This window comes from Carcharodon carcharias, chromosome 3 (genome assembly GCF_017639515.1).
Source record: "Carcharodon carcharias isolate sCarCar2 chromosome 3, sCarCar2.pri, whole genome shotgun sequence".
Classification (NCBI taxonomy): Eukaryota; Metazoa; Chordata; class Chondrichthyes; order Lamniformes; family Lamnidae; genus Carcharodon; species Carcharodon carcharias.
The window spans coordinates 65,211,717-65,230,931 of NC_054469.1; the positions used below are offsets into that span (position 1 = coordinate 65,211,717).

The 19,215-nt window shown below is 44.6% G+C and overlaps 1 protein-coding gene across 1 annotated transcript in view; it reads right to left on the minus strand.

Annotated features, from left to right (window-relative positions):
• Positions 1-5,223: 5,223 nt before the first annotated feature.
• Positions 5,224-19,215, minus strand: part of LOC121275936 (glial fibrillary acidic protein-like) — a 46,511-nt gene continuing 32,519 nt past the window's right edge. The window contains exons 4-9 of the mRNA XM_041183824.1: positions 18,839-19,000; positions 17,683-17,808; positions 7,032-7,252; positions 6,282-6,328; positions 5,706-5,794; positions 5,224-5,589 (exon numbers count right to left, since the gene is read on the minus strand). Of these exons, the coding sequence (XP_041039758.1) occupies positions 5,515-5,589; positions 5,706-5,794; positions 6,282-6,328; positions 7,032-7,252; positions 17,683-17,808; positions 18,839-19,000 (720 nt within the window). The 3' untranslated portion in view covers positions 5,224-5,514. The remainder of the gene's footprint in view (positions 5,590-5,705; positions 5,795-6,281; positions 6,329-7,031; positions 7,253-17,682; positions 17,809-18,838; positions 19,001-19,215) is intronic.

A 19,215-nucleotide genomic window follows, 5' to 3' on the forward strand; every position in this document is an offset into this window, starting at 1 on the left:
CAGTGCAGGACAGAGGGAATGTCTTACAATTGAGGAATTTAACTGAGGTCCCATTTGGACATCTGTGGTGGACATAAATGATTTCATGGTACATTTTGAAGAAGATCAGGTGAGTTCCCCAGGTGTCCTGGCTAAATTTTATCATTCAAACAACACGCAAAAGCAGATGATAATCACATTGTTGTGTGTGGGACATTGTTGTGTGCAAATTGGCTACCGGGTTTCCTATGTTGCAACAGTGACTACACTTCAAAAGTAATTAAATGGCTGTAAAGTACTTTGAAATAGCCTAAAGCCATGAAAGACGCTAGATAAATGAAAGTTCCTTTTTCTTCCTTTTTTCATGTTATACTCATTTCTAGCAATCTTTCCCTTTCCCACTTCACATTCCCCACCTCCAATTGTGATTGGACATTTCACTTTGCCCCTTACTGCTTGCACTCCCCAGCTGTCACTGCTGCTAGAACAACTTCCACTTCTTTTCTTTGTTAGCCGCTTCTTCCTTTGAGCTTTCACACAATGCTAATGTGTCCCATACATTTTCAGAGACAGTAAGCCACTCCCCCTATTCTTGTAGTAGAAACTATCCTGGAGGGAGACCTCAAGAACATCAGGAGATTGTGCTAAATTGCAAATGTATTGCTATCAGCATCATTGACAAATTTGATTGAATTCTTTGAGGAAGTGACAAGAAGAGTTGATGAAGGTAGTGCGGTGGATGTTGTGTACATGGATTTTGGCAAGGCATTTGACAAGGTCCCACATGGCAGATTGGTCAGGAGAGTAAAAGCCCATGGGATTCAGGGTAATGTGGCAAACTGGAAAAAAGGTTGGCTTTGTAACAGGAAACAAAGGGTAATAGTCGATGGATGCCCTTGCGAATGGAAAGTTGTCTCAAGTGGTGTTCCACAGGCCTCGGTGTTGGGACCTTGCTGTTTGTGTTATATATTAACAATTTGGACGTGAACGTGGGGGGCACGATTGGGAAATTTGCAGATGACACAAAGGTTGGCCGAGTAGTGGATAGTGTAGAGGATAGCCATAATCTCCAAAACGATGGATGGGCGGTAAAGTGGCAGATGGATTTTAACATAGAGAAGTGTAAGGTCATACATTTAGGGATGTCAAACAGTTACAGGGATTATACAATAAATGGGAATATACTAAGAGAGGTAGATGAAGTGAGAGATCTTGGCGTACAAGTACACAGGTCCCTGAAGGCAGCAGTTCAAGTAGACAAGGTTGTAAAGAGGCATTTAGAATGCTCTCCTTCATTGGCAGAGGTATAGACTATAAAAGTAAGGATATAATGTTGGAATTGTATAAAACATTGGTGAGGCCACAACTGGAGTATTGTGTGCAGTTCTGGTCACCACATTACAGGAAGGACGTAATAGCTCTGGAAAGAGTGCAGAGGAGGTTTACAAGAATGTTGTCAGGGTTAGAAAAGTGTAGCTATGAGGAGAGATTGGATAGGCTGGGGTTATTTTCCTTAGAACAAAGAGGGCTGAGAGGTGACTTGATTGAGGTGTACAAAATTATGAGGGGAATAGATAGAGTGGACAGGATAAAATAGTTTCCCTTGGAGAATTCTAGAACCAGGAGACATAGATTCAGGATAAGTGGCAGAAGGTGTAGGGGGGACATGAGGAAGAATTTTTTTATGCAGAGGATAGTAGGTGTCTGGAATTCGCTACCCCAGTTGGTGGTAGAGGCAGAAATGCCAAAGTCTTTTAAAAAGTACCTGGATCTGCACCTTAAGTGCTGTAAGCTGCAGGGCTATGGGCCGGGTGCAGGAAGGTGGGTCTAGAAAGGGCACCTGGGTGTCCTTGGGCTGGCATGGACAAGATAAGCCGAATGGCCTCCTTCTGTGCTATAACTTTTCGATGGTTCTATAGTTCTAAAAGGAAATGCAGCATGAGATATAGCGAAGTTGGAGGCCAAGCACAGTTTGGTCAGTCTTTCTTCCTTTTCTACTTAACTCTAGTTTACACACTCACATGGACAGCATAACAACCTAACGCTGTATTGCGTTGCTTCTCATCTGCTGATGCATCAATGCAGTTACATGATAATCTTTGTCTTTCTATATTTTTTCTGGCTTCAGACAGCTTGGACCGTGCAATCACATAGACAGAGAAGGATATTCCTCTTGAAGACGCACTACCACTCATTATTACCATTGCAAAAACCACCACAGAAAATGGCACTTTGTGTGGTACAGATAATGAGTTAAGAATCTGCATAGGTAAATGCCTTGGGATGTTTCACTATGCTAAAATTAATAAAAATTCAAGTTCTTATTGTGGTTCACAAGGCCCAAGTGAGCAGGTGTAAGAGGGAAAACCAGTCAAGGAAAGGATTACGTAAGGGTAAGCTCAGATTCTGCCTCTGCTGCAGAATTTAGAAGCCTAGCTTTTAAAATAAAAATGCTTCCTGTGTATCAGCAATTGCTGAATATATGAAAATATTGTTCCACCTGCCAGGGAGCTACCACAACCTGTCAGAGATTGTGGAGGAGACTACTGCCAACTTACTTCAGTTCTGTGCATACTCTGCAGTCAACCATGGCGTGTGTGGTAACCTAAATGCATACTGTGGTTGGACATTCCTCGCAGGATCTCATGGCATCTGTAGTGGTATTTCTCAGGTATGTACATTTTGGGGTCATGTAAGCTCTCGGTTTCATCTGCCTTGGAAAGGCTGGTAAAACTTCAGTAGGATCATATCTCTCCTTCAATCTGTTCTCCTGTAAATCAGTGGACATTATGAGCTGCAGTTCCAAAACACAGCCAGTTGTGCAATGGGAGAAGCACATGTTGTCCTCTTTCAGTCTGACAGCATTATCACATGGACTGTACTGTGTGAAGCAATCAGACCTGACTAAGCAGTGTAGCTATTATTGCAAAATCTAATGATTTGCACCTTCTCAATGCCTACACTGGTGCCAGAGAGCCAGTTGGGTCAGATTGTCCTGGCATCCAAGTTGCTGCCAGGCTAAGACTCTAAAAGTCATCAGCTACCAGCATCTCAAGACTTATCTGAATTGTAGCACTTTTTCACTTTCCACGCTAAAGGCGTTATGGCACCATTTCTAGGAGCACTAAGATCACATAAGGCATACTCATGTTTGTGTGAGAATGTGTGTCGACATTTGTAAATGCCAATAAAATGAAATCTTCATGTGCAAACTTCTCCTGTTGTTTATGTGATACTGTTCAGGTGACATAAATATTAATGTTGGTTATTGTACAGATGCAGTTCTTGGAGGATTGAAAAACTAGGGCCAGAATTTTATGTTTGGCACGTGGGTGCTCGACTGACATGCACAAGCGTAATGGTGACATGTGATGACGTCGGGCATGCATCCCAACCTCACCACACACTCGCGTGATATTTCATTCGGGGGGCAAGTGCTGGAGTTGGCTGCGCACCCGCCGATAATTGAAAGGCCTATTAAGGCCATTAATGAGCTAATTAACTTGAAATTTACACTGACTGTCTAACCTTACGGTTGGTAGGCAGGACAAAAGGCCAATTGGCCTTTACATTATTTAGGAAACTTCATCCACGAGCAGGATGAGGTTTCCTAAAGCTAATACAAATTAAGTAAAAGCTTTATTTTGAATTCAAAAACATGGCCCATCTCATGTGACACAGTCACATGAGGAGACATGTTTCATTGAATTTTTATTGTCTTTATTAAATTTTTTAAGAGCGCTTCAATCTCCCTGATGCAGCTTCGTGCCTCAGGGAGACTGAAGCGCTCTTTCGCACACTTGAGCAAACTGCATGTCAGGCCCGGCTCTCCCTCCTCCCCCTGCATGCACAGGTAGCACTCAGCACTGCCGCTCGCAATCCATGCAAGGAGGGCCTTAATTGGTCTGCCTGCGTGAAATCGCAGTGTGGTGCCGATCACAGATGGCGGTCGGCTTCCCAACTGCCTCCGCCCATTCCTGCCGAGTCCGTCCGTCGAGGGAAATATTATAGCTCAGGAGTGATGTCAGAAATGACTGTTAATACAAGGGAGAATGAATTTATCAACTCTCGTGCTGCTGAGGCGCTCTAGCTGTCCAGACAGAGATATCATTGTTTGCAGACTCAAATGGTCTGCTCGATGAGGGCTCGAGCGGTCTAATGGATCTGATTCTAGTACAGTTCAGTCACCAATAATCATGAGCCAAGTGTACAGGTGTTAGCACTTATTCCCAAGAAACCAGGGTCAAAGAGTTGAGGAATTGAAGATTGCAACAGTCATGTCATCACAGCTGCCAGGATATTGGGAACAGACTTGCATGATACTTTGCTGGTGATTACACACGAGTTGCCACATTACTGGGGTGGAAGCCCAATCATTATTCATAAATTACAACCTGCTCTTGGAAGAAGCTTGCAATCTGTGCAAAACTCAGAGCCTTAACTTACTGAATCTGGTTGTCCATGGGAAAAGAGATGAAGGTGGCATCAGCTAATTGCTTAAAGCAAGCATGAGCTGCAAATTGCCTGTTGCTACCGATATCTCCAGTTGTAGCTTGATGCAGTTGGAGGCAAACCAGTTCAGGGTTGCCGTGACCTTGAATGTAACAGGCAATCTTCTGCAAGTTGTGCTGCAGTTCTTGTTGCAGGAAACAGCACAACTCTGTGATAGCCTTCCAAGCAAAGGGCAACTTCTATATTCACTGTTCTGTAGATAAGTTTAAATATGTTATCCTGGGCCTGTATAATCTTGGAAAGGTAAAGATTCCTACAAACATACACCTTTCTCCCTGCAGCTGTAACTCTGTTCCTTCTTCCTCTAAAACAGATTTCAAGTTCCAGAAGAAGCTAAAAAGTCTTAATGAACTACAAGCATAAATCTTCTAAACCCTCTGCAACAATTTAAATAAAAACAGATGAGCATTTCTTTAAACATGCTTTCTATAATTGGGTGCCAGGAACTGCATGCAATTCTCCTAACCACACATGGGAAACTTGTGAAAGTTGACCAACAACTTTAGAGTGGCGCAGTGACTTACAGCAAAAAAAATCATAAATGTCTGTCATGTCAAAATGTCTTTAAAAGTTTGCTACTTAGTTCTTGGTTCTGTTTATTTCTTAGCTGTTCACTTTAGAAAGATGCTGTTATTATTGGAAACAAACTCCATACAGAGTGAACAATACTGGTCCTTTAAATATTACCTAGATGCCTATTTGTACTTAGTAAAAGAGTCAGGACAATAAATATTGATTTTTTTTCCTGAGCTTTACTTAAAAATTGAGTTAAGCAGTGATGACAGTTTACAATTAATAGTTAAGGTGAAGTAATAAAGACTTTAAATTCAATTCAAACCATTTTGACTAAATATATTCTTGTGTACCTTTTCTTGAAATTTTACTATTTTTTCAAATGATCTGAAGTAGCCTTAATATGTAGCACTTCAAGTAAATCCAGAAAGCCATAAAGCCTAAAAGCTTGTTCTTCACAAAGAGAAAACTGCAACTCTTATTTTTCAGGATTCATAAATTCAGCTAAGTTTAATCTTCTTCACTCAATTCAGTAGGTTCACTGGTCACCTGCAGTTCATACTCGTGTGAAGTTTCACTGAGTACCTGTAAATGGGAAAGCAATAATTAATATATGCAGTTTATTATAATTTCTTTAAACCTATGTGACAAACATTCATTTAAAACTGTTTTTAAAGAATCATTGTCAGGCACTAACTAACCTCGCCATCTCTTATCTCAATCGTTTTCATGGACAGTGTCCTTTTGGGGGAATGAATTTCAGGTTGGTTCTCCAGTTCAAATTCTGCTTCTAAAAGACAAGGAAGATAATTATGTGCAGTGTCCATATCTGAACATTTTAATTATTTCTGAACTTTTAATAACTTAAAAATTCTTCTTCACTGAAGTGATTAATCATTTCTATCACTATAAACTCTCAACTGGGTTGGATGGATGAACCATAAATGTAGCTATTTTTAAAAAATGTTTAATGAGAAAGAATTTTTGGATAGTGGAAGAACAAATGATTTTCAAATTAAAATATTGTACATTTAATGCTGCTAAGAAAACAAAGAGAATAGAAATATAAGATTCCTACAAATAATTGCATTAATGTATGGAAGATAGTTCTGATCAATGATTACAAATTATGAGTGAATATTTTAATAGTGGGACAGTGGTGCCACCATAGTTCTAAGTAACATCTATTTTCATTTATACATTTGAACCTGGGTCCCCAGAGCATTACCCTGGACTCTGGAATACTAGCCCAGTGACAATGTCACTATGCCACTTACCTTGGAAGTGCAAAGGGGTACGAGCTGGAGAATACTGCATGGAAAGCCTACAAAATAAAGAACTTGCTTAACATGGCAGTTTTGTTTACACTATTCATCCTAAATCCTTAATTTTTCATGTCAACATCTTACATTCCATTGTAATTCACTGTGTGAAGCGTTTTTAGATATCTTGATATCAAACGACACTTATCACCATGCATTTCTACATTCAACAATTAAACCCCAAGGTGACAACAAGTCAGAAGCTTTACGCTTGCCATTATTTTAAATAGACAAGGAGGGTAAATTTGGTCTTTGGTCAGCATAGTGAATCAGTGACACATTTAATGCATCGCCTGATATTGCCCATTTTGGGCTATCACCAAAGGCCAATTTCGCTCCCAGTATTTTAGCTTCTTATTGAACTTCTTTCTAGCCCAAGTGAGATGCAGCATACTATCCAGTAATCTAGACAAGAACTAATAAAGTTTCTATAATTTAAATGTCAGCAGAGCACAGATTCAAAATTGGCATTAAATAAATGTGCAAAATATCCCTTCATGACTAATTTAGGACTAAGACGAAAATACAGCTGAACAAATTGCTGGCATTGTTACACACCATAGTTTAGACACAACAATTCTCATGTATAGAAGTCATGCTAGTAAGCTGTCTCAGAAACAATTACGTGGTTGCTGAGCTGATATAGCAGCCCTATATTGCCTTTAATTAGTTAAATGTTACATGGAAGCTACACAAACATCTCACCTGTTTTCCTCACTCTCCAGTAATTTCCTGTATGTTGCAATCTCAGCATCTAAAGCTATTTTAATTTTCAGTAGATCCTGATATTCAGACAAACGGTGGCTCATCTGTTCACTCAGATTTTGGATTTCCTTTTCAAATTGAATGGCCGTTTCCTGGAATTTGGCTGATTCCTTGTTAAACTGATCCTCCATTTCATCCTTCTGATGCTCAAGAAAATCTTTCTGTTTCAAGAATAACATATTAATTTATTTTCTTCCATATGCCTTGTGATCACAATTGTGTCTCATTCATGCATGTACACTGAGGGAGGGAATCCATCCATTTTCTGAGTCCAAAGTCACTCGATGTGCACGCATTAAAATGAGTTTGCATCAATTACTTTTCATTACATGTGACGCAGTGCCTATTGTTTTATCACAGAGCTCCTGTATAATAGCCAGCTCAATGTTAATTTCTACCAAATCAGGGGGGCATTTAATTCCCCCCACCCCCCAAACACCACCTTCTTACCAACAACACAATCCAATTAGGTTATTTGAAAATGCTATTACAAATTACATCATGCTTAGTGATCAGTAAAAATATAGTGGAAGCCTAACTTCTAGTGATTAAATTGGAAGTCAATAACCTAGTAAATACAATCAAGCTGGATATTTTACTGCTGTGAGCACATGAAATGTAGCTAACACTCCTCATGTAAAAAGAAGTACTTAAAGCAAATTGTGACTGAATCATTGCATCAGAATTTTGCTTATATCAGCATGATCATAAATGTTAATTTGGTAAACTGAGTTTCACTGATGCAAATCAGTTTATCGGAGATTTTCACAAGTTGACACACAAGTTCATAAAATGAAATCTGACCAGGAGCAACAACAACTTGTATTTACATAGCATCTTTCACATAAAAGGTCATCCAACATTGGATATTGGAATTCTTGGGGGCTGCATTGATGTATGCGGTTCCTGTGGATAGCAGGAGTGGGAGAGCAGCAGCGGGAGTGCATTGTCCTCCGGGTTTAATGGCTACCTGGCAGCCTGTTTATCAGAAGCGCTGGCAGCCTTTGCAAGGCTACTCACAATGTCAAGTGGAAGGGCTCACCAGAGGGCTTCTGGTGAGCAGGCCAGAGGAGCAGGCAAAGCTGGAGGGTAGGACAGTGGGACAGGCCAGGCCGGAGGGTAGGGCGTGGGGCCAGTGTGCCCCTCGTTTCTCGGAAAACTGCCTTGTTGCCCTCCTCAAGGAGATGGTAGCACGATGGGAGGTGCTGGTCCTCCAGATGGGAGGAGGAGGCCCCACCGCATGACGAAACGTGCTTGGGAGGAGGTGGCGGAGGGCGTGAGCTCCTGTGACATGGTGCGGCGCACCTGGATCCAGTCGCAAGCACTTCAACGACTTGTTGCGCTCTAGCAGGGTGGCTACCAGATTGGCACTGGTCATGTAACCCAGCAGGTCGGCTTACTCCCCTGCTACCCCCCTCCACCAAATCTGACTGTAGTGACTGCACTGAATCATTAATGGAATTTGTCCTTTGTTGGGTGGGCCAGCAGATATTGCCCATGCTGAGATCAGCCTGAGAGGGTGATGAAGAGATGTCTTTTGATCCTGCAGCCTGTGTTACACTGAGTCCCACAGGACTGGTTTGGGGGGAAACCTGGAGGAGCTGCATCTAGGTGCTATGTTTGAACTCCAGGACATGTCCAAGTCAGGGTGATGACATGCTGGGAGGGGAGCTTCAAGGTGGCATGGCAACGAACCATCTGCTGCACTCTGTGCTCCATGTGCTTGTGCCTCTTTGCTATGGAAGGATATACCATGTGGTGCCCAATGTGATGTAGGCAGCATGTGTCCAAGGGGGCGGGTGTGTGGAGCAGTCCTAACATCTTTGTGTGAGTGTTCGGCAGCAGCGGGGTGAGGAGGCTCTGGAGCCCTGATATGTCTCACTCTGGTTGGGGTGGGCTGTGTGCGAAGAGAATCCATGTGCAATTTTCACTAATCAATGCTCGTCTCTCATTTTCAGGAGAAGAATGCTCATAATGTGGCGGAGCATGCGAGGACTAGCGGCGGCCAGGCACAGATCGCCATTCTTGTTTGCTTCAAGCAGGAGGCCCTGGATCTGGAGAGGCGCCATGTGTCAAGGTCCACTGATGTTGGTGAGGCAGGGGTGCCATGGCCAGGTATTTATGCCCAACAGTGAGGACAGCCTTGTTCTCCCAACAGCCATAGCACTGCTGAATGTTAATTGATTTAATTTTGCAACATGGCTTGACCATTGGTTATGGAAGGATGTGCGCATAATGATCTGAAGGACAGGGATGCACTTTGACATTGATCCACTGTCCTTGTTCTTCCTTTTAGCATCATTGGAGCAGGGCCAGGAGGATGAGTAGCAGAGGCCCTGTCTCACACCTGAAGGGCCTGAAGTCTCACCAACGTCACACTATCTCTGCGAGGCAGGCACCAGCACAGATACTTGCACCTTGGTGGGAATTCGAACATTAATGTCCCAGGACACAGTGGTGAGGGCACTTCACAGACGTTGGAGGAGCTGGCAGAGACAGAGTGCCCATGGCATCAGCAGTTGGAGGACTTCAGGGGACCAGGCACATGCTCAGTTTGTGCCTGATGTTGTACCCCTGGAGTCGTCCGTGATGCAGCAGGTGCCGGAAATGTGGCCGGGTGTATGGGAGCATCTGGGGGAGATACATGAGACTATGATTGACATGATCTCCAGGTGGTGGAGTCTACGCGGACGATCGGCGAAGCAATGAACCACATGTCCAAGCATAATATGTCCTCCATGGAGAGAGTGGTGACTCTCATGGAAAGGCTCCTCCAGGAGACCCATCAGGGCTTCTTGGGGATGCACTCGGACCAGCAAGCCCTCACATTGGCATTGACCTCAGCTGGTCAGTGCCAGTGTGGGAGATGGTTTGGGCATCAAATTTCCCAGCTTGGTGCACATCCAACCACGGTGAGCAGGGAGGTCCAAAGCGACCTCATGTCAGCGCAACAGCTGCCTGGCATCTCTGAGGGCACCTCTCAGGGCGCTCCAGATAGGGGCAGCAGCTCCTCTGCCCCTCTCCCAGTGAGCATCCAGTGAGGCTGTGACGACTGGGGAGATGCCAGCTGTGGAACTGGTAGCTCCCTCCCAGGTGGGGCCAGCACAGGCTCCATGGGCAAGAGGATGACCGCCAAGGTCATTGAGGCCAACAGGACAGCAGAGTCAGCAGGCTGTCTCAGATGCCACTCCCAGTCTTGGGGCAGCACCAAGACGTAGCACCCAGAAACGAAAACATAAGGCACCACCGGATTTTCACTGGTGCTTTTGTGTTGGCCCGAGATGAGGTCCTTATGATTTGTTCTGTTTGGTAACACTATTCTCTTTTTTTTTGGAATAAATTAATTTGCTTGACAGAAGAAATTCAGAAATGTCACCATGGCTGAGGGTGCCTCTTTCCTTCTGCACATGTATGGTTTCCAAAACTGTAATGAGTGCTTGGTTGGACATTCAGCTTTTTTTAACAAGGCCCTTGGTGACTGTTCCTAACCTGACAGATTTTACACTTAGGTGTCGAGTATCGAGTCTACAGCCCAGGCTTGTCCTGGAGGTCCATCTGTGGTGTGCTAGTTGAAGGTTCGTTGGATTAAAGCCTCCTGGGTGTTCCTGCCTCCCTGCAGTATGCCCGGGTCAGCGTCTAACCCCTCAGCATTTCCCTGTGCATGCTCATCCTCGGACTCACTGCTGGACTCATCGTGTGCAGCCACAGCCACTGCATCAATGTCTTTATCGCCCACTGCGTTCCCTCTTTTCAACGCAAGATTGTGAAGAGCGCAGCATGCAACCACTATCAGCGACACACGATCTGGGGGGTATTGGAGTGCACCCCCTGAGCGGTCCAGGCATTGGAAGCGCATCTTGAGCCACCATCTGAGGGGATAGCCCTCGTCACCCAGCAGCCAACCATCCAGCCGGCTGGAGCACTGAAGAGCCCCGGCACTTGGGAGTGTCTGAGGATGTAGGCGTCGTGAGACCTGCTTGGGTACCTTGCACAGACTTGTAGAATCTGCATCCTGTGATCACACACTATCTGCACGTTCATGGGGTGGAAGCCCTTCCTGTTGACGAAGGCACCAGGCTCACCAGCTGGCCACATGTGTACAGTCTATTGCACCCTGAAGCCAGCAATGGCCACAAAGCCTCTGGCTCACTGTGTCTGGCTTGCTTGGTCCCAACGGTAGTGGATGAAGGTCAATGCATGACTGAACAGAGCGTCTGTGACCTGCTTGACACAAATGTGCACAGCTGATTGGGAGACACTGCAAAGATCACCCACCGACCCTGGAGGGCAGCTATGATCTTCAGAGTCACTGGCATGGGGTGTCCACCCACACAGTTAATGGAAATCATCTGACAAATATAGTTCCTTGAGAGACGGAGCCTCCTTTGGCTCTGCACCTCAGACATGTAGAGATAGCTGCTTTGCTGCCTGTTTACCCTGGCAGCAGGATAGTGGCGTTTTTTGCGACCCCTTCTGCCTTGGACTACCTCTTGGCCCTGCGCCCCTTGTGCCTGTGCCTGTCCTCCCAAAGGTGGCTCCCCTGGAGGCTGAATGTGCACTCCTGGCCTCCTACCCCTTCTAGCCCTCCCTTCCTCCTCAGAGAAGCTGCCTCCAGTGGAAAGTTCAGCTCCCATTCCCAGGCTAAGGGAAGGCTTCCTGAAACCTGCAGGCCCAGAAAAGATTACTCATTGCAGAGTGCTGACCTGAAGGTTAAGAGCCCAGACAAAGCAGCTGGTATGCGTTTTGAAGTACTGCAGATCACACAGGCAAGCTTCAAAAACTTTCAGAAATAAATGCTTGACTGTGCACATTCGCAACCCCAGTGAGCCCTCTTATCCCACCCATGGATGAGGTTAATACAAATGTGTCCTACCCGCCTGCCCGTTGTGCCCATGCACCGAGACGAAGATTGCACGGGCGCCGAAAAATCAGCATCGATTGGCGCCTCAAGGGCCTTAAGTAGCCCGTTAATTAATTGTGGGTGCATGTCGGACATCATTGCGCACCCACCCAGTGAAATATCGCGATGGCGCGCAGTGACATCAGGACGCTTGCCGCGTGTCATCTTATGCACAGACATGCGTGGCCCGTTCCCGCATGCCAAAGGGAAAATTCAGCCCAGGGATTTCTTACAGAACTCAGGCTTCAGAGCCCAATGTACAAAGTGTACAGAAATAACTTGCTGATTAGTTGTCTACCAGCAAGATCTTAGACTCCACGCATCTTGTGCCTTCTCCTCCTCACGTTCTGTGCACTTCTTAATTGAGGCAGAATCAGACAAAAATTTGCAGCAAGTTACAGAAGCAATTGTGAGGGAGTTACCAAAAGCTTGGTCAAAGCAATGAGTCTTAAAGGAAGAGGGAGGCGGAGCAGCTTAACGAGCAAATGAGCTGTTGAATCAAGGGAGGGAAATCCTAGATGCTCCTGGCGGACTGGGTGACCATGTGTGCAAGAGGTGCCTCCGACTGGAGCAACTCGAGCTCCGGGTTTTGGAGCTTGAGCAGCAGCTGGGGGGCGCTGCGGTGCATTCATGAGGCTGAGAGGTTCATGGATAGCACGTTTCAGGGTGTGGTCACCACGCAGCTTAAGGAAGTGCAAGCAGAGAGGGAATGGGTGACCGCCAAACAGAAGAAGGGGACCAGGCAGGCAGTGAGGGAATCCTCCGAATGCATCATGCTCGCAAACCGTTTTTCGGCTTTGGAAAACAGTGAGAGTGACGGTTCTACTGTGGAGGGCGACCAAAGCCAAGGCCATGGCACTGTGGGTGGTCCAGCTGCTCAGGGAGGGAGGAAAAAGTATGAAAAGGCAATAATGGTAGGGGGTTCGCTGGTGAGGGGAGAAGACAGGCGCTTCTGCGGTGGTAGGCGTGATTCCAGGATGGTATGTTGCCTTCCGGGTGGCAGGGTCAGTGGTGTCATGAAATGGCTGCAGGGCATTCTGAAGGAGGAGGGTGATCAGTCAGAGGTCATGGTCCATTTTGGGGCAAATGGGATAGGAAGAAAGAGAAATGAGGTCCTGCAAGCAGACTTTAGGGAGCTCGGTGGGAAATTGAACAGCAGGTCTTCAAAGCTAGTAATCTCTGGATTACTCCCGATGCCACGAAGTGGTGAGTATAGGAACAGAAGGTTAGAGCAGATGAATGCGTGGCTGGAGAGAAGGTGCAGGAGGGAGGGCTTTAGATTTCTGGGGCATTGAGACCATTTCTGGGGGAGGTGGGACCTGTACAAGTTGGACGGGTTACATCTGAACAGGAATGGGACCAACATCATGTGGGGAGATTTGCTCATGCTGTTGGGGTGGATTTAAACTAAATTGGCAGAGGGATGGGATCCTGAAAAGTAGTTCAGAGGAGGGAAAAGTTAAGATGGAATTAGAAGTTAAAACACTAATAAGTGAGTTTGGAGAGCAGAGGAAACATATGCTAGATAAGAAAAAAGTGAGTTTAGCAATGCTAAATGGAATATATTTTAATGCAAGGAGCCTGAGGAATAAGACAGACGAGCTGAGGGCACAGATAGGCACGTGGGAGTATGATATCATAGCTATGATCGAGACTTGGCTAAAAGAAGGGGAGGATTGGCATCTCAACATTCCTGGTTATAGGGTATTAAGATGAGATAGAGAGGGAGACAGAAGAGGATCGCAATATTGATCAAGGAATCAATTATAGCAGTGAGGACGGATATCATCTTGGAAAGATCATCAAATGAGACCATATGGGTAGAAGTAAAAAACACAAAACGGGCAAACATGCTGTTTGGTGTGTACTATAGGCCCCCAAACAGTCAGGGAGAGATAGAGGATCAAATATGTAATCAAATTTCAGAGAAGCGTAAGGATAATAAGGCAGCAATAGTAGGGGATTTTAACTACCCAAATAAGAACTGGGATAGTTTTAGTATGCAAGGTAGGGAGGGAGCAAAATTCTTAAATTGCACCCAGGAGAACATTTTTAGCCAGTACGTAGAAAGCCCAACAAGGGAGGGGACTTAATATTCAGAAATGAGCCCGGGCAGGTGGAAGGCATATCATTAGGGGAGCATTTTGGAGATAGTGACCATAACTCAGTTAGATTTAGGATAGTTACGGAAAAGGATAAGGTTGGGCTAGGAATAAAAGTTCTAAACTGGGGAAGGGATAATTTTACAAAGATGAAATACGATTTGGCCCAAGTGGACTGGGAGCAGCTACTTGCAGATAAAACTGTGTCAAAGCAGTGGAAGGCATTCAAGAAGGTAATAGTGAGAGTACAGGGCAAATATGTTCCCTTAAAGACAAAGTGGGGTGAACAAGTTTGGAAAACCCTGGATGCCAAGGGACATAAATATTAGGATTAGGGAAAAAAAGAGAAGCTTATGGCAGATATTGAGGGCTCAATACGGCAGAGTCCCTAGAGGAGTATAAAAAGTGCAGGATGGACTTAAAAAGGAAATTAGGAAAGCTAAGAGAGTGCATAAGAAAGCATTGGTAGGTAGAATAAAGGAAAACCTAAAGGGGTTTTTAAAATATATAAAGAGCAAAAGAATAACTAAGGAAAGTGTAGAGCCAATTAGGGACCATAGAGGTAATGCGTGTGGACCCGGAAGATGTGGGTGTAGTCCTCAATGAATACTTTGCGCCGGTTTTCACAATGGAAAAGAACAATACAGGTATAGACATCAGGGTACAGGACTGTGAACTATTAGAGGAAATTAACATAGAGAGGGAAGAATTACTAGTTGGGTTAGCGGCCTTAAAAGTGGCTAAATCCACTGGCCTGGTTGAGATATATCCCAGGCTGTTGAGGGAGACAAGGGAAGAGATATCAGGGGCCCTGGCAGCAATTTTCAAATTCTCTCTGGCTACTGGTGAGGTGCCAGAGGACTGGAGGACTGCTAACATTGTCCCATTATTAAAAAAGGGAAGAAGGGATAATCCAGGAAATTACAGGCCAGTCAGTCTAACCTCAGTGGTGGGGAAGTTACTAGAAAGAATTCTGAGGGACAGAATATAGCTGCACTTGGAGAGACACGGATTAATCAAGGATAGTCAGCATGGATATGTTAAGGGAAGGTTGTGTTTGACTATCTTGATCGGATATTTTGAGGAAGTAACCAGGAGTGTTGATGAGACTAATGCATTTGATGTGGTCTACATGGACTTTAGCAAGGCTTTTGATAAGGTCCCTCATGGTAGACTGGTCAAGAAAGTATGAGCTCATGGGATCCAAGGCAAAGTGGCACGTTGGATCCAAAGTTGGCTGAGAGGCAGGAAGCACAGGGTGATGGTAGAGGGATGTTTCTGTGACTGGAAGTCTGTTTCCAGTGGGGTTCCTCCAGGCCAGGTGCTGGGACCCTTGCTGTTTGTGGTGTACATAAATGATTTGGACTTAAATGTAGGGGGTATGATCAAGAAGTTCAGGAATGATACGAAAATTATTAGGGTGGTAGGATAGCTGTAAACTGTAGGAAGATATCAATGGGTTGGTCAGGTGGGCAGAGCAGTGGCAAATGGAATTCAATCCAGAAAAAAGTATGAGGTATGCACTTGGGGAGGGCTAACAAGGCAAGGGCTTACACCATGAATGGTAGACCCTGAAAAGTACTGAAAATCAGAGGGAGCTTGGTGTGTATATCCACAGATCTCTGAGGGTAGCAGGACAGGTAGATAAGGTGGTTAAGAAGGCTTACGGGATATTTGCCTTTATTAACCGAGGCATAGAATACAAGAGCAGGGAGGTTATGCTGGAACTGTGTAAAATGCTGGTTAGGCCACAACTGGAGTACTATGTGCTGTCTGGTCACCACATTATAGGAAGGATGTGATTTCACTAGAGCAGGTACAGAGGAGATTTACCAGGATGCTGCCTTAGCTGGAGGGTCTGAGATATGAGGAAAGATTGGATAGGTTGGGGTTGTTTTCCTTGGAGCAGCGAAGGTTGAGAGGGGACCTGATTGAAGTGTGTAAGATTATGAGGGGCATAGGAATGCACATTATCCATTCGTAGAGTAGTCAATGACCAGGAGTCATAGATTTAAGGTTAAGAGGTAGAAGGGTAAGAGGGGAATTGAGGAGAATTTTTTACACCCAGAGGTGGTGGGAGTCTGTAGCTCACTGCCTGAAAGGGCGGTTGAGTCAGAAACTCTCATAACGTTTAAGAAGTATTTAGATATTCACGTGTGTTGCCTTGGCCTCCAGGGCTATGGGCCAAGCACTGGAAAATGGGGCCAGTGTCGTCAGATCTTTGTTGACTGGCATGGACGTGATGGGCTGAATAGCCTCCTTCTGTGCTGTAACCATCTATGAGTCTATGAGGGAAAGCCAGGAAGATTGGATTGGAAGGGGTTGGGAAGAAATGGGTGGGGAGGGCAGGGGGCAGGGGGAAGGTGGCGAGTGTAATTAAATTGTCTACAAATAAAAAAAGTACTATTTCTTTTTACAGAGAAGTTACAAATAAAAAGTTGATAATTATTTGATTGTGACTTAGCTACGCTTTGAAGCAACAATTTTTATTAATTAGCATTGCTATTTTATTTCCAACTAAAATAACGTATATGAAGTTCAATTAAATGAATGAGAACGTATTTAGGAAAAAGGTTGGATTCTTTCCTGGGGCAGATCTTCCCTCCGTTGGGCGTAGGTGGCGGGGGCGAGGGGGGGGCGCGGGGTGTGCAGGATTGGACACGAATGGGTGGGTTCCTGATTGGTGCCCCCAGTTGGGGGCGCATCGCCATTTTATATGGGCGGGCCAATTAAGGCGTCCGCCCGGAAATGCTGTGCGATCCCTGTCCGGGTGGGGGGGGGGAGAATTCCCTGAGCCAGGAGTGCGCTTTTTGTGCATGCGCACGAGAGAGCACACAGATCTCCCGGAGGCAAAGGGCTGCCTCAAGGAGATCGGCTCAGGTTTGAAACATTAAATAAAGATTAGAAAAAAATTACTGACATGTCCCCTCATGTGCTACTGCCACGTGAGCTGGGACATGTCAATTTCTTTTATTTAGACATTTCAGACAAATTTTAATACCCTCCTGAAACCTCATCCCGCCCATGGATGAGGTGTTGTGTTTTTTCGGAAGCCCGCCAGGGCTCCTGGCCTGCCCCTCAACCTTAATGTTGGTTGGGCAGGTCCATTGATTGATTCAATTACTTTATTAATGGTTTTAAGTGGCCGATGACAGGTCGGCGGGCGTGCAGCCGATTTAGCTTGCACGCCCACCGGCCTGAAAATGTAAATGACCCAGGGTGACATTGGGATGCCTGTCCAATGTCATCCTGCGTCATTTTATGCATAGGTGAGCAGGCCCCACCCCAACATGCTGACCGGAAGATGCAGCCCCTGGGGATTTCCAAAACAGCAAAGACTAACAGCCATTTTGATTGAAGCAGCAGCACTTGCATAATTTTGATGTTAGCAGCATGGTAGACTGCCATGCCATTCCAAAAAAAATACATCATGCAAAATTATGACTTACATCTCATATTAATATGATACTGGTAAACCCCTTGACACACGCTCTGTATATCTGCATATGGGAATCTATTTCTTTGATGAGGCACATAATAAGCAAAACAACATCTTGATGTACAAATTATTCACACTCAGGCAACTTACCGCGCCTTTAAGTGCTTCAACTTCACACTTGAGTGTCTGGACCTCCCTGCGGTAATCATTTGCTTCTTGCTTTGCAATGCGAAGGGCTTCATTGTTGCGAAGAATATTTTGAGAAAGTTCTGAAATCTGTACAATGTGCAATGTGAGTAAGTGCAACTTATGACAATATCTAAACAATGCCCTTTCTTGAATTTTCTTGACTGGTTGTTTTCTATGATATAATTCACCAGGCTTTGCATTGAGTATAATGGGGTGGATATAAGCATTTACCACTATTATTGAGTAAATCAGACAGCAAATTCTCAGAGTAGGCACACTTGCAATGAAATGCAGAAATCCAGAAGTTGCGGTCTGAATTGCCCTTTCCTCTACAGGCTACACTATAACAGTATCTCCACACTCATATCCATATAAGGATGTGAAGTCGCTCTGCTCACTCATTAAACATGCTAGAAAAATTTAGGGCCTTTGCATTAAGGTGTAAATGAATTCTACCGTGATAAGTTACAACTAATTTCAAACAACGCTTCAACACTGAAAACTTATATTTATAAGTGTGGAGTCTCATTCCTTCAAAACTTAATTGGTGATGGGGATATTAAGAAAAACAGAATTTTTATCTAATTTTTCTATCCATCTCTGTCTTTTAATCCCATTTTTTTCTCTCTCTTATTTTGATTCTGCACAGGGTTTAAATGTAACTTGTACTTCCTGGGTTAGATTCTGCATGTCTCAATGAGCATTCTTCAGTCTGATTGGGTGAAGAGCCACAACACAGTTTGTGCTGCTCACACATCCTACAGTTTCCCTATAGATTGTGCTGCATTGGATCAGATGACCAGTGATACAAAGAATTAAAAATTGATCTGAACCCAATTTTGGGCACAAAGGTCATGATTTGTGACCTGCTTGCACCCGTTCCAGTTGAAACAAGCAGCAAACAAATTGGGAGCTGGATCCTCATTTACGTAATTGTAGTGTTGGTTCAAGCATGGCCTGTGATGCTTGCAGCCTGAGCGCTGAGCAGGGACCAAGCAGCGTGCACTGATAGCACAATGTGCAGCCAGCCTGAACCTCTCAAAAGGAGTTTGCCCTTCTTATTGGAAACAGCACTCAGTGGAAGTGCTAAGCAACAAATGAATATTAGAAAACATACCTTGGACTTGTACAATTCTTCAGTTTCAGAAATATTCCTAGCGGCAAGTTTATCAAACTGAGAACGAGCTTCTTGCAGTGCTGAAGAAAGGTCAGGCCTAGCCACATCCACGTCAATCTTGATATGCTGATTTTGTCCTTGAGAGTCCAGGTCACGAACTTCCTGAAGAAATAAGATAACTTCACGTCACCATTTGATCAAACTCTTAGATTTAAGGTTTACAGCTTGTGAAATTTCAGGCTCATGAAATTAAGTGCCACAAATCCTGAATGGAAAAGAATGCTTACTTTCCCACCAATTTTTGGCATCAAGTAGGTAACATATATTTTGGGTTAAACGCTGGATAAAACTTCTTTACATTGCCTCAATAAAGCATT